This window comes from Varanus komodoensis, unplaced genomic scaffold (assembly GCF_004798865.1).
Source record: "Varanus komodoensis strain SLA01 unplaced genomic scaffold, ASM479886v1 scaffold137, whole genome shotgun sequence".
NCBI lineage: Eukaryota > Metazoa > Chordata > Lepidosauria > Squamata > Varanidae > Varanus > Varanus komodoensis.
In genome coordinates this window covers 261,808-276,904 of record NW_025335397.1, presented here as the reverse complement: position 1 = coordinate 276,904, position 15,097 = coordinate 261,808, and the positions used below count along the sequence as shown (strand labels likewise).

The 15,097-nt window shown below is 58.0% G+C and overlaps 1 protein-coding gene across 1 annotated transcript in view; it reads right to left on the bottom strand.

Moving 5' to 3' along the window:
- Positions 1–15,097, bottom strand: part of LOC123019780 (protocadherin alpha-C2-like) — a 49,002-nt gene that overhangs the window by 17,319 nt on the left and 16,586 nt on the right. Inside the window, exons 2-4 of the mRNA XM_044422845.1 lie at positions 12,764–15,097; positions 9,057–9,115; positions 7,618–7,706 (exon numbers count right to left, since the gene is read on the bottom strand). Coding sequence (XP_044278780.1) covers positions 7,618–7,706; positions 9,057–9,115; positions 12,764–15,097 — 2,482 coding nt within the window. The remainder of the gene's footprint in view (positions 1–7,617; positions 7,707–9,056; positions 9,116–12,763) is intronic.

Here is a 15,097-nt window from a genome sequence, read left to right as displayed (position 1 = left end):
CATGGGGTTCCTTTCTGTCCGCAGGACTGGTGCTGGGTCACCCCAATGCAAGATGCTTCGCTTAAATTCAAACCGTTCCGTTTCTTGCACCATTTTTACTGGGCTGAATTTGGTTGGCAGTTGCTGAGGGGAGCGGGAGTTAAACGAATCCATATGGGAGGATGCACGCGATCGGTTTATTGACCGGCATCGATTTCGGTGCTCCAAGGGCACCGGTGTCTGAATTCCTAGCCGGTCTTCTCCCTGCGTGTGTTCTCCATAATTCCTATAGGGCACAGCATGTAAGAGGATTTCTCCAAAGTGATGCATCACAGAAGGCTCAAAACCGTCTTCCCCCCTCCCCTAAGCTGATCATCTCCGCTGCAGGAGGGCACGGGCAGAGGCATTTTGCCTGCCAGTTCCAAAAGCAGCCCGGTGCACAAACGAGCGGGTGCTGCAGAGGGAGCGTTCCCATTGCATCTGGATCCCTGAGAAGGCCTTCCCCTGTCCCCTGTCCCTCCAACACGCGGCATGCAGTCAGTGGGGCGACCAGGAAGGGCCTGCCCCCGGGACCCCAGAACGGGCCCCCTTTGGAGCGCCCCTGCATGGGGGTGGCCACTGCCTCCCCCTGTGGCCTGCCACCAGCCTGATGCAGGGCCACGTGGGCCAGTTGGGGGCGTGAACAACCATGTCTTGCCCAGGTCGAGCCGCAGGGACTGACTTTCCGCCTGCCCGAGAAGTGCCGCTCGCCCGCAACGACCGGCCCGTCCTTCGCGAGGGTCTCGAGAAGCCCCTTCGTGGCCGTACGGACCTTGCCTGAGAAAACCAAGCCGAAATCTACCTCCACCAGGTACCATTTTGCTGTGCGTGTGAACTGCACGGCGGATGGTTTTGAATTGTGTCCTTGCTCTCTTTGGCTGCAAAGCGGTATGCTTTGTTCCAATTAGCATAGGTTATACTAATAATCTTAAAGGAAGTTAATCGAACAGATAAATAAAATCATTTTTGTGAACACAGTGATTTTCATGATTTTTTCCTTGATGATTTAAAATCAACATGGCATGGCTCACATGCCGTCGTTTCTACGGAACGGCAGCGCAACCGGGCAGCTCACTGGTATCCATACAGAGGAGGGCTGCGCTGCCTCCCGGGGCAATCTGAGGGTGCCGAGGATGAAGACAGATGGACTGGCAGACAGACAATCTTACATCTGCTAGAAGTGATGCGAACACGCCTCCTGGGCCCTGAGAACAAGCACCAGAGCATGCAGCGAAAGCGTGTCGAAAGCAGCTTGCTGCACCGTCCCGGACGTTTGACCCCTCTTCAGCCCCGGCCGGTCTTCCCCACCCCAGCGCCCTCCAGATGGCTGGACTCCAGCCTTCGCCAACACTGGCCAACTCGGCTGACACTCAGAGATCGGAGCAGCCCAGTCCTGAAACTTCTGGGGGTGCCAGGAGGGAGAGGTCTGCCCAGAGCGGCCTGTGGTATTCCAAGGCCCATGTGTTCTTGCGGTGGTGCTTGGGAACGCGCGCCCCTCTTCCCTCAGCCAAGCTGCTGTTTTCCATCTACCCCGAGAGATGCTCCAGCGATCGCCTCCCGGCCCAGGATTCCCACATGTGGGCCGGGGGCTCAGACGTCCAGGCCTTCTCCCACCGACCTGGAATGCCCCCGGCCAGCTTCTATAAATAAAAGCATTTCATCCACAGGGAATGACTTCACGGCTATTTCAAAGTCTAATATTCTCCATAGAGCCGACTGGATTCCTCGACGGGAATTATCAAAACGGAAGCCCTGCCCTCGGGGCTGACCCCGCTCTTAATCTAAAAAGCGCCCGAGTGCAGCTGTCGTGCCGTTTGTGGCAAACGCGCCATCGCAGGAGCCTCTGGGGCTGCTCAGTGCTGAGGAGGGGGAAGAGATCAAAACACAACCGAGTTAATTGCAGTGCCTCTCAGAGCCGAGCCAAAATCCCACGTGCTGCTGCAAACGCCAGAAAAGCCCCGTCCAGCCAGTCCCGCCTCCCCACTCGACATTTTCCGGGAGGAGGGCTCACCCGTTGCTCCCATGGCCTCGCTTCCAGGTCTGCTCCCCTGGTGGTGCTCCTGCTTTGCGAGCCCCAGGCGGGTGCGGGGGACGTGGCTTCCGTGGCTCAGCCCACCCAGCTGTGCTGTCAGTGTGGCCAGAAGCTGACCTCCCAGGGATCCCGGCTCCCCAGCCCTTCGGCCTCCCAGCTAAGGCGGCCAATTCTTGCTGCTTGCACACTGAACCCGGCAGCCCAGGCACAGGGGCTCCATCCCAGCAGGTAAAACTGGGAGCAGAAGAGAGTGACGCAAGCTGCTATACATTCTTTCAGAAAAGAAACAGGTGTGATATACATCTAATAAATATATAAATATCCCCGCAGGCACAGGACCCTTGACCTGGCAGATCAGCAGCATGAAGAAGCAGTGGCAAAAAGCTGCATTTGCACTTGGAAGTCAGGTTGGCAGAGAGCTGGCCTCCTGTTTTAACACAGAACAGCACTCCCGGGACTCCGCAGTGTCGTTTTGCATTAAGACAAGGCGTGTGCACCTTGTGCGAAAAAGGCAGTTTTTGTCATGACCCCATTTTAATAATTAGGTAAATCTGGAACAGCAAGCTTGGCGGCAGGTGGCGTGTGGGGCCCCAGCAGGCTCCCAGGCTTGGGACCAAGCTCCCGGGCTCTCCAAAGCTGCCTGCCCCACCACAAGGGGCTTCTGCAAGGGGCCAGTGGAGCACCAAGGTGGTCAGCCGAGCGGCACGGCGTCACACACAGTTGCCCGTGTGCAGCCAGCGCAGGCCTCGGTGCCCATTCCCAGCACGGCGGTGCGTGAAGGGAGTGGAGCACGAGGTTCTGGGGCGGGGATGTGCCCGCCAAGAACGCCCCCCCAGGAACCAAAGGTGCAGCTGCAGGGCAAGGAAGCGGCTGGTGGCTGGCTGCGCAAGGAGAGCTGCCAGACCTGGGCACATCCCCCTGCCCCGGGGGCAGCTTATGGGGGAAGCAGGCCCCACGAGATGACGTGGACGCAGCGCCATTCTCCACCCGCCGCCCAGCGGCCCCTCTGGGAGTGGCGGCCTCACTCCGCCTCCGTTCCCACTTCGGCTTTGCCCCACAGTCTGGCTGTGCTGTTCCTGGCCCAGTACGCGAGTAGCACAAAAGCCATTCCAAGGGAAGGATGCAAATTAAACCAATGGATCCTACCATGCAGGATTTACTGGGCGGGCTGCTTGGCACAGGGCCCCGGCGCCCTCCCCGTTCACTGCCTCCACCTGCCAAAGAGGGAGCCGTTTAAGCAGCGCTCCGCTTGCAAAGCCAAGAGGCACTTTTTCGAGAATGGCCCTTCCCTCTGACAGTGAGATGTCCATTAAGTTGGACTACAAAAATTAGGCAGTCAGTCAGCCAAAGAACAGCTGGTTGCGCTGCCGGGCTCGGTGAATACCCGGCAAGAGCATCTCGGCGGTGGCATTAGAAGGCGGCTCAGCCGCCCTCCGCCAGCCCGGCGCCCTCTCTTCACACCGGAGGGGAACTCCGGGCACGGCCTGAGCTTACTAGGACTAAGCAGCAGCGGGAGCTCGCCGGCTCTGCTCCACGTAGGTGAAACTCCCCCCAAAGCCGATGGGCGTTTGAGCCATGTAACCGAGAACGGGTTTTAGAGCTAAGGCCGGCAGGGCGGCTTTGGCACACACATCCAGCAGGCGCAGGCATTCAGGATTTGCTGGCTTAACGATTAACTACTTTATCCTTCTTAAAACTTATTATGACATCATCTTTGGAAGCCTTCATTGATTAACGCGCGGGTTCCTTAGGGATGCGGCCTGCCCGTGCTTCATGGCAACGTGTGGGATGAAGGTTTGGCGACTGAATGCGGGAGGAATGGGCGAGCTTCTCGTGCTGAGTGCTGATGCCCCAGCCCGAGAAGAGGGGCCTGGCCTCCCACCGGAGTGGCCCCAGCCACTTGCAAGAGGGCTGCTGATGGGGGCAGGCGGCCTGTGCATGAGCAGGCCCAGGGGAACCCTGGCAGTGCCCCTGAACGGGGCTTGGGCCAAAGTGCAGGAGGCAGGCAGAGCCCAGCTAGCCGGGCGAGGACCGCTCACTGGCTTGCCGCAATTAATAGCTGCACGGAAGGAAGGCTCCTCTGCAGTGATGAAGCAAAAACCCAAGCAACTGCAGCTGCCAAGTTTTTACCTCTCCGCGCCCACTAAAGACACACCTGGCAAGTCCCCATGTCTGAACTGGAAGAGTGGCCATTCCTCCTGTAGAAACCTGCTGCTGTGCTGGAGAAGAGCCGCCCTCCGCGAGCACGGCCTGTCCGGCTGCGCACAACACCCACCTCTGGCACGGAGGCTCCTGCTGCCCGCCCTGTGCATCACCCCTCCCGGGGGAGCCCCACCGGGCTGGAAGGGCAGCCGAGGCCCGGGGTCCTGCCGGGCCTTCGTGACCTGCCGGTGGCTGAGATCTCGCAGATTCTCTGCCTCTGGCTCCATGTGCCGTTTCTAAACCGGAGAGCCAGTGCGGGGTGAGAGTGGGACCAGGCTCAGGCGAGCTGGGCTCAGGTCCCCACTCAGCCATGGCTCAGCCCAGCTCATAGGGGTGTTGTTGGGAGGGTAAGACGGAGGGGAGGAGGGGAGCTGGGAAGGCTGAAAGGTGGGCTATATATACACTCAACAGATAAGTGAATAAAGTCTACAATTTTCTCTGGGAGCCCCTGCCAAAACAAGCCACGGGGGGGGGGGGGGCTGTCCAGGAGAGGGCCTGTTCCGTCTTGGCACCCTGGCTGTGCAATGAGCTCCACAAAATGGTGCACCTGGTCCCACTGCATTCTTTTCATCGCCAGTAAAACCAGCCTTTTCCCAGCATTTCAGCAGTTTAACTCTCTCGCTTCGTTTTTAAGACTGCCCTTTCTCCTGTGCCACTGCTACCCTTCCATGCTGTCCAACTGCAACTGCTATTCTGGTTTGCTGTTGTGTGCTAATGTTTGTGTATTTTTAACTTTTGTTAACCACCCAGAGAGCCTCAGCGATCGAGCAGAATAAACATGAAATCAATCAATCAATCAATCAATCAATCAAGAGTAGCACCTCACAACAGTCTTCCTAAAATGTAGGAAGAAAACACAGGCATAAAGCACATGGGCTTCGACGTCTATGTACTAATGGCCAGAGAATGGGAAGCAAGCAGCAAGATCCTGAACCCTGAATCCAGGAGGGCAAGTATTAGAATCCAGCAACTGAGGGACGCACCTTGCTCAAGAAGGCGGCACAGGGAGGCAGGCGGCGCTGTGCTGCTTGTGAAAGATGCGATCTCTGCACAGGAGCAGAGGCGGAGGAGCTCGGTAGCCCCATTGAGAGAGTCTGGATTGAGTCAGTGGAGCAAGGGATGAAATAAAGGGAGCTGAGTCTGCTACCAACCATCTGGCCAAGGAGAAGACGAGGGTGAAACTCTGAGAAAGCGCCTTGCCAGTGTTTTGAGGAGCCACGACGTCATCATTATTCCACTAGGACGTCTATTTCCCAGATCCCAGCTGAGAGACAGATCCTGCCCAGTACAGCCCCTCCAAGAAATTCCCGGCTTGTGCTGCTGATCGCGTCTTCCTACACAAAGTGGGGGAATAAACTGGAGGATCAGCTATCCTTGCCCTAAGCCTCAATAACAAGGATGACCCAGTGTGTAAAGTAAACGGGACGGGACTCTGGGGGAACACGAGTTCTTGCTTCCAGAGGGTACAGGAACCAAGTACAGCAAGTGACTTGATGGAACAACCAGCAGGGGAGTCTGTAGTCAGCTACAGACTCGGGCCCCGGAGTGCTGTGGCACCTTCCCTAACCGGGGAGAGTCCAGCAGGGCTCGGGGTTCGTCAGCTTTTGCATTGATGATTTGGATGAGGAAATGCAAGGAGCAATGGTCAGATTTGCAGGTGACACAAAACTGGGTGGGATGGCCAATACCCTGGAAGACAGAAATAAGGTTCAAGGTGATCTTGAAAGGTTGAAGTGCTGGACTGAAAACAACAGAGTGAAATTGGACAGGGACAGATGCCAAGTTCCGCACCTAGGAAAAAGAAACCAAATGCATAGTTGCAAGATGGGGGATACTTGGCTCAGCAATACTGCAAGTGAGAAGGATCCTGGAATTGTTGCCGATCACAAGCTGAATAGGAGTCGACAACATGTGATGTGGTTGCAAATAAGCAAGTGCTGTTTTGGGCTGTGTTACCAAAGGTATTACACAACTCAGCACTGGCTGCACCTCATCCGGAGTCCTGCGTCCAGTTCTGCACACCATAGTTTAAGAAAGATGCAGACAAGCTGGAAAGGGTTCAGAGGAGGGCAGCAAGGGTGATCGCAGGCCTGGAAACAAACCCCAGAGGGGAGACCTGAGCGAACTGGGCATGCTTAGCTTGAGAAGAGATGCCCAAGAGGCTGCCCTGAAGTGCTTGGGAGGTTGTCCAGGATGAGTTCGGGTCTCTCTTCAAGTACCAAACATGGGCCAATGGGCCCAGGCTCCTGTGGGCCAGATCCCAGGGGAACATCAGGAGCAACCTGCTGAGTGTTGGGGTGATGCAAGAACGGATCCAGTAGCCTAGGGAGGCCATGGGCTCTCCCACACCAGGGGCAGTGGAACTCCAGACTGACAGCCCCCAGTTTGGGACACACCTCCTGCATGCTGCCTCGAGTAGGGGGCTGGACCTGGTGCTCCCCCCCCCCCCCAGATCCTCTCCCTGGATTGTACAGTGTGGGTCGGGCTTGCTCCTTCCCAGCGGAGAGGCGTGTGAGACGCCCAGGAGAGCCGGCACTGCTGCTGCAAGCCAGCAGCGGGGTCCTGCAGGCACCGCAATACGCAGGCAGCACGGAGGCGGCGGTGCTGCCCAGCCCACGTGTGGCAAGCTCACACACACCTCCCACACGCTGGGCTGGCCCTCCCCTCGTTCCCAGCACAAAAGCAGCTGCGTGCCCATCAGTGATGCCACGACATGCCCCCTGGAGAGGGCTGGGGGACACGGTCCAGGAATATTTGTCTGGCTCAGGTTCTCCACCCCTGTCCTAGCAGGGCTTGCATTGCGCCGACGCTTAGCTTAAACCAGGGCTAAACTCCACTGGTGACACCACGCCTCCTCGTTCTTAAAGCTCTCCCGAGAAGCAAGAGAAGGCCATGAAAACCTTTCTTACACTTATAAAAGCAAAATAGGAACATAACAGACATTCCACATTGGTTGCGTTAGGCTCTTTTGTGAAACAGGCATTTTTCTTGTGACTGAGTTTTCTCAGAAGCAACTGGAAGAGAAGGGGGAGCTCTGTTTGCTCTCTTCTGAGTTATTCATTAGGGAAAAGCAGCAGTAATAAGTTGCCGATAAACAATAATTTAACAACAAGGGCATCTTATTCAAACCAAAATTCCTGTCCAGCTTATTCCCAAGTTATCTTGTGATCAAGATGGATGAACTCAGCCCTCTGGTCCTCTGCTTTGCCTGTTCATCCACGTTCAAGAGATCCCGTAATGGGCAGGGTGGTCAAGCCAAATGACAAATCTGAGCAGCCAGCCAGGAACTGTGGCTCAAACAGAGAGCAGAGGAGAGGCTGGCTCCCCGCGTCCCCCGAGATCAAAGGCTCCGCTCGCCCCCTGACCTGTGGTTGCACTGGACACCGTTGGCCACTGCTGCTCGGGTCCGCCAGGTCCTCCGCGCAGGCCGCCCGCCTCCTCCATGTGCGCAGCGCTAGACAAGCGGACATAGTGGTTAGATTGCGCGGGGCTCCTTCCATGCGGCCAGAGCCGCCCCCCCCCGCCAGTGTCTCCAAAGCGCATCAAGCCACAGTGGCTCAGAGCCAGCAGTGCTCTGGTGATGTTTGCTGCCTGGAGCTGCGCTCCTGGGGCTTCGCTCCACAGCTGCGCGGCACCCCTTAATCCAGGGCAACGGGTGGAAAAGTGAGGCCGCGTTCCTGAGATGAGGCATGGCTGGTGCCGCTGGGAAAGCGCTGAATCCCGGGGGTGCTTATGTGCTACTGCTGAAATCAGTAATGAACACTCCCCTATCAGTTCCTGGCACCCTGCAGCGTGCTGCCTTTGACAAACTCTTGTTTCTGTGGCAATTTGCAGTGCGCAGCCTGGGTTGCACCTTACGCCTTTGGCTGCAGAAACGGAACCGTGGGACGGATTCCACTGGCACGTCGAACGATGGACATTCAGCCACGAACGCAGCAGATTTGCTTTCTGCCCACAATTACGGTGCAAACTCAAATGACCACAGCAAAAGGACACGTGCCTTTAAAGTCATCAAAGTGCGTGCTTTGCTTATTGTAGGGGAAATGGCGATTCAAAATCCCTACACCAGTGATTAGCTTGTCCCGTGACAACAGCCGATTTCCAAGATGGTTCTGCTTACGCAGAGATCACCGCCTGGGGCAACTCTTCTCCTTTGCTTTGGTTCTATTGGAAATGGGCACTTATGCACACTAGGCTCTGGGCACCTTTTCAGTACCCGATTCCTGCCCGGCAGGCCTCCGGAACGGTCCCAAAAGGTGCCACTTCCAGGCTGCCGGACCATGCTGGAGGAGCAGAGAAGAGGAGGAGGAGGAGGAGGAGGAGGAGGAGGAAGTGGGGGAGCTTTCCTGGGGTATTACAGTTCACTGCGCAGCAATTCTAGCTGTTGGTCAGTCCTCAAATGCCTAAGAAGCTAAAGGGGTAGGGTGGCCACTAAGTGCTCCAAAGGGTCTTCCTAGCTGCAAACAGGGATGGAAACAAGGGTGGGGAAGCCCTGGCAGCTGCCGCATCCCGAAGGCGGTGCTCCGGCGCTTCCCACCGCGGCTCATGGGCCCAGGCTGCCAGGTTGCCCACCTCTGCAGCGCAGTGCCATGCCTGCTTTCCCAGTGGGAGGAGGGCTTGCTTGCTAGCCCACCTCCCATCTGCGCTGCAAGAGGGCAGGCTGCGTGGTTTGCACCCCATGCCACCCAGGGCGCGCCCCTTCCCAGAGGGCTGCTGTAGGAGGGCAAGCATTGCTGATGTTCGTAGCCCCACGAGCTTCAGCTGTTGGGCAGGCCAGAAACGGCACGCATGCATGCGGACTCACCCTTGCATCCCGGCTCTCAAAGATGCAGAGTAGCGCCAATCAGGATTAGGCGGCTTCGGCTGCAAAACAAAGAGAAAAGAGCAAAGAGGTGCATGTTAAGTTGTGCTCAGACTTATTGAACAGGCTGTGCGCGTGAGTCTAGGGTCCCACGCAAATTTCCTCTGCATTTTTAAAAGTTTCTTGTTGAAAAATCCTGTACACTGATTCATTCTCCGTGAAGGAGGGCCATGGCCAACCTCTCACCGCGACACTGCAGTGGCGGCTCTTTCTGAGCGTCACTTGGGAACCCTGCTCGCAACAGCATCCCAGTTACTTGTCTCTGGGTTGCCTTTGGCTTCTGCAGCCACCCCCAAGAGCAGGGCCTGAACGAGGCACCTCTGGGCTCTTCCAGTGGTGCCCCCCAGGGCGCAGCTCGCCTTGCTCCAGGACACGTAACGAAAATGCCAATGGCTGACGTGATGGTGAAGAGCGGCACAGCTCTCCTTACACGTGCCCGCAGGATCAGGCCCCGGTGGCCCCCGGGGGCTCTGTAAAAGGTGAGCGCGTGGGGGCTGCCCTCCACGTCCACCCTTGCCCTGCTGGGCGCCTTCGTCTCTGGACCGTCAGTGCCTACCGTGCAGCTGACCCTCGCCTGCTCCCGGGCTCACCACCCCCTGCTCTGCCCAGGTGCCCGTCTCTGCCCCGGCCCTGCTCAGAAGGAAGCACCGCCTGCTCCCTGCCCGCCGGAGTCCTGCCAGAATTGGACGAAGCAGGTGAACAGGGCAGCGCAGCAGACACTGTTCACTTCCAAAACACTTTCGACAAAATCCTTCACCAAAGCAGCCTGTGCAAACCTCGCAGTCATGGAATAAAGCCAGGCGGTGGGGGGGGGGGGTCCTCTTATGGATTAACTGATTAAAGAACAGAAAAGAGATTGGGAATAAATGGCAATTTCTCACTATGGAGGGATGCAACTGGATGACAATAAAACTGCCAGGATCACGAGCCACCTATTTGGATGGCTTGCAAGAGGGAGTGGGCGAATGCGTGGAGAAGAGGCTCCCGAAGGCCCTGAGCTATCTCTGCTATCGCAGCCAGCCTGCCTGCGTGGGCAGGCGGGACTCCTGGGCCCATCTGGCTGGAGGGGTCCTGCAGGGAGCAGGTTGCCGCTGTGCAGAGGGCCGGGCCGGGCGCACCACCGGACTAATCCAGCACGGCTTCCATACGTTCTCCACTGACTTTTCTGCTGCTGCCTTTCAGCAGCACCTCCGGCATCCACCTCCTGCTCGCCTTCCCCACTGCGGAGCCGTCTCCCGATTCCCATGCTCAGCCCACCCGGAGCTGCAGCCGCTCAGAGCCCCGCGGGCAAGTCCCGCACTTTCGCGCTCAGGCTGCCGGCTGCCCCTGCCTCCAGGGAGGCCTCCGAACAGCCGGGGCAGATGAAGCAGGCTTGGCTGCACTGGGCAGGTGGGAAGCACAGGCAGGAGGCTGCGGAGCCCCGGCCACCCCTGCTCGGAAGGACGCGGTGGCCTGCAGTGCACATGAAGAGGAGCAGCAGCTGGGAAGGCCCCCTTTCCCACAGGGGCAGCGGGGGAGGGTTGCCAAGGCCCCCACTGGCTGCTCCCTGCTGAGAGCAAAGGAGGGCGCACTCATGGTCAGGGCTGCCTGTGGGCCCCCCCCCCCCAAGTCTTGCCTGGCCCCTCCCTGCCTCCAGTTTGTTTGTTTGTTTGTTTGTTTATTTTTTCTGAAACTTTTTTTAGATTGTCCCTTACTGTGGTCTCTGGACGGTTTAACAATAAGGCAAAATAGAGTAAAACACAGCATCCTAGCCAAATTCTTAACCATCAACAATGAAACCCATATTAAAAGAGAGCTCCCGCCCATCCGTCCCCCTCGGCAAACATTTTCTCGGGATGCGAGCCAGACAAGCGAGTGGCATACAGCAACTCGTCTCAGAAATCCCCAAATTAGCAAGCTGGATAGTAGCCTCAATACAGACCCTCGAAGTGATCCAATTAGAACCCCCATGAAATAATCCATGCTACTTCTCAGCGTGGATTATGCTAATTCACTGGACAAGACCAATCCCAAAACGCAGCAAAAACCTGACCAACATGGAAAGAGGAGAGCTGAAGAAAAATTACGGTGAAACAGCTGCCTCTCAGGGACTTCACTATAAGGTATTTTCACTATTTACCATATTTTTCGCTCTATAAGACGCGCCTGACCATAGGACGCACCTAGTTTTTAGAGGAGGAAAACAAGAAAAAAAATATTCTGAATCAAATGGGCACATCATCACAGGCACATTCCCCATCCCTTCCCCATGGGCTGCACATCTGACAGACTTACAGTACACACATATTTGCTCTGTAAGACGCACAGACATTTCCCCTTACATTTGAGGGGGAAAACAGTGTGTCTTATAGAGCAAAAAATACGGCAATTTGTTTAACCCTAAACATCCATTGTTAAATTTTCAACCAGATCATGTTTATTTTCAGCAAAGATGCATCATTCTACCAAAATACTGAAAGTGCAAACTTTCTATTTCCTACTGTTGGACGCTATCTGGAGCAACGCATTTCAGTCCATTCACAGTAGAATCCAATATGGGTCTACACAGACTAAGACCTCTTTGTTCGGTGAGCCTTGCTCCAGATACCCAGGTATAGGAAAACTGCCAGTTCTCAGCCCTCAGCTCTGCCGGCGCAATACGAGCGGCAGCAAGTGCAACTGTTTCCAGAATGTACCCCTACAGGCTTCCAAAGCACCCACCATGACAGCCCTGGGTTCAACAAGCTGCAAAACTGAACCATTACTCAGGTTTGTAAAAATGCATTAGTAAAAATGCGCACCAGGAGGGCAGGTTCAGGGCCTGATCGGGCTGCCATTGGGCACAGTGGGTCAGCCTGCTGAAATGTGTCACTAGGCTTCTAGGAAGGGGGGTGAGAAGGAGAGAAGGGGCAGGAAGGAGGGGACCTCCCCCCGGATAATTAAAAGCAAGGGGTCCGGTGTGGTGCAGCTCCTGAAAGGGACAGGACTCTAAAAGCAAAAATATGTTAATGATTAGCTCTAAAAGAGGGAACTTACAGGAGCTGGTGTGGGGCAGCGACTAAGAGTGTGGGGCTGGGACTCAGGCGACCTGGGATCAAGTCCCTGCTCAGCCACGGAGCTCACAGAGTGACTGACTCTGGGCCAGTCACAGATTCCAGCCCAACCCACCTCACAGGGCTGTTGTGAGGATGAGACTGGGAGCAGGGATGGAGAATGAGGCAGGGTGCCTTGAGTTCCTCAGAAGGAAAAAGGGCAGAAAACAACAACAACAACAGAAGAACAGTCCTACACACGCTTTCCTGGGAGTAAGTCGCCCTGGGCACGGTCCTTCCATGCACCAGCTCCCCCGTTGCTCACCGTGCCGCCTCAGCTGCCCCGGCCTTTGTCTCCCATGCAACTGCTTTGTGTTGCTGGGACCTGCCAAGGGGACGTTCTCTTAGGGCTGGGAAGGAGGCGACAGAACCGGAGCACAACCTCTGGAGGAGAAGCCTCTTTCAACGCCACGTGCTGCAGAAAAGGGGCGCTCCTGAGCCAGCATGTCAGCAGGATTGCAATGCCCAGGCTTTGCCGAGCAAAGACGGAGCAGCCTTCCTCTCCGGCCCTTTGCCACACTCTGCCCTTCCCCACACCAGACAGTCCGGCACACGGCACACGCAGCGTTCAAGCCTCACCTCGCTCGGAGTAATCGGCTCGCTTTTAAGGATGATCAGGTTTGGGGAGCTCTCCCCGGTCAGGTGCCTCTCGGCCAGCGCAGCCGGGGCATGGACTCCCACGGGGCCCCCAGTGTTGTAGAACATGAAGGTGTCGCTTCCCGACCCGCCGGTCAGGCAGGCCTTGTAGCAGTATGTCCTGGAGAGCGATCCGTTGCCCCGCACCTCCACAAAGTGGGGTTGAACTTTTAGGCCATGGGGCAGCCTAGTGGGAGGGCTGCAGCTTGCCGGCTTGTATGTTTCGGCAGGGCACCGTTCTCGGCGAGCCCCACAGAAGCCCCCACAGCAGACGGAGCCGCACGGCACATGGTCCCGATGGCACTTGAGCACGGCGAGGACGACGACGGTCATGAGGAACACGAGCGAGACCACGCTCAGAGCTACGATGAGATACAGCGTGGCCTCGGCGTACGCCACCGTGCTTCTCGCGTGCCTCCTGCTGTCGGGGACGGCATGGGGCACCCGGTCCGCCACGGCCACAACCAGGGCCACAGAAGACGACAGTGGCGGAGCGCCGTTGTCCCTCACGATGACCGTCAGGTTGAAGGCGGTTGCGTTGAGCTCACCCAGCCTCCGCATCGTCCGCACCTCCCCGCTGTGGACCTCCACTCGGAAGGCGTCTGGGGGCAGGGCCTGCTCCAGGCGGAAGAACAGCCAGGCATTCTGCCCCGAGTCTGCATCGACGGCGATGACTTTGGTGACCAGGTAGCCGACGTGGGCGGAGCGAGGGACCACCTCCGTTGCCGCTGAGGCGTTGCCGGGCGTGGGATACAGAATCTGCGGGGCGTGGTCGTTCTGGTCCACCACGTAGATGTGCACCGGGGCGGTGCTGCTGAGGGACGGTGTGCCGGCGTCTTGGGCCCGCACCGTGACCTGGAACTCCCTCAGTTCCTCGTAGTCGAAGGAGCGCAGCGCGTGGAGGCGGCCTGTCTCTGAGTGGATGGAGACGTAGGAGGCCACCGGCAGCCCCTGCACCTCGCCGCTCAGCAGGGAGTAGGAAATGCGGGCGTTCTCGTCCGCGTCCGGGTCCGTGGCCCTGGCAGTGCAAAGAGACGTCCCGGGGGCATTGTTTTCCGGGACGTAGACAGAGTAGAAAGGTTCTTCGAACTGTGGTGCATTGTCATTGATATCGGAGATGTCCACCTGGATAGTTTTATGGGAAGACAGGGGAGGGGTCCCAGCATCAGCAGCAGTGACAGTGACGTTGTAGGCAGGAGTCCTTTCCCAGTCAAGCAGCCCCTGCGTTACCAGGGTGTAGGAGTTTTTGAAGGCATTGATCCTGAATGGAAGGCCGGCAGGAATGCTTAAGCTGACGAGCCCGTTCTGGCCAGAGTCCTGGTCGGTGACGCTCATCAAGGCCACCACAGTCCCTGGCTGGGCATCCTCACGGACGGGGCTGTATAGGGAAGTCAACACCACCTCAGGAGCATTGTCATTGACATCCACGATCTGGACTAGCACCTTGCAGTGCCCAGACATAGGGACAGGACCCCTGTCGGAGGCTTGCACATAGATCTCATAGAAAGAGGCTTCCTCGTAGTCCAGCGTGCCGTTGACCCGCACTTCTCCCGACACCGGATCCACGTGGAAGAGCTGCCGCACTTTCTGCGGTGTGTAGCTGCTGAAGGAGTACAGCAGCTCTCCGTTGGAGCCCTCGTCGGGGTCCGAGGCATTCAGCTTCACCACCAGCGTGCCGGGGGCAGCATCCTCCGGGAGGGTGGCCGTGTAGGTGCCGCGGTCGAAGGCCGGGGGGTTGTCGTTGGTGTCCAGGACCAGCACATCGATCCGAGCGGAGCCGGACCTGGCGGGCTGGCCCCCATCCACGGCCGTGAGCACCAGCTGATGGCGGGCGCTCTGCTCCCGGTCCAGCGGCTGCAGCAGCACCAGCTCCGGCAGCGAACTGCCGCGCGCGAAGTCGCCCAGGTTCAGGCCAAAGTGCTCGCTGGGGCTGAGCAGGTAGCTCTGCACCGAGTTGGAGCCCGCGTCGGGGTCCCACGCGCCCTCCACGGGGAAGCGGGAGCCTGGCACGGCGGACTCGGCGATCTCCAGCTGGTAGGTCGGCCGCGGGAAGGCGGGCGCGTGGTCGTTGACGTCCAGCAGCGCCACCTCCACGCTGTGCACCTCCACGGGCCGCTCCAGCACCAGCTCCAGGCGGAAGAGGCAGGCGGGCGGCGGCGCGCAGAGCGCCTCCCGGTCCATGCGCGCGCGCACCACCAGCAGCCCCCGGGCCAGGTCGAGCGCCAGCAGCGGCCGCGCCGCGCCCGGGGCCAGCCGCGCCCCGCGCGCCGCCAGCCG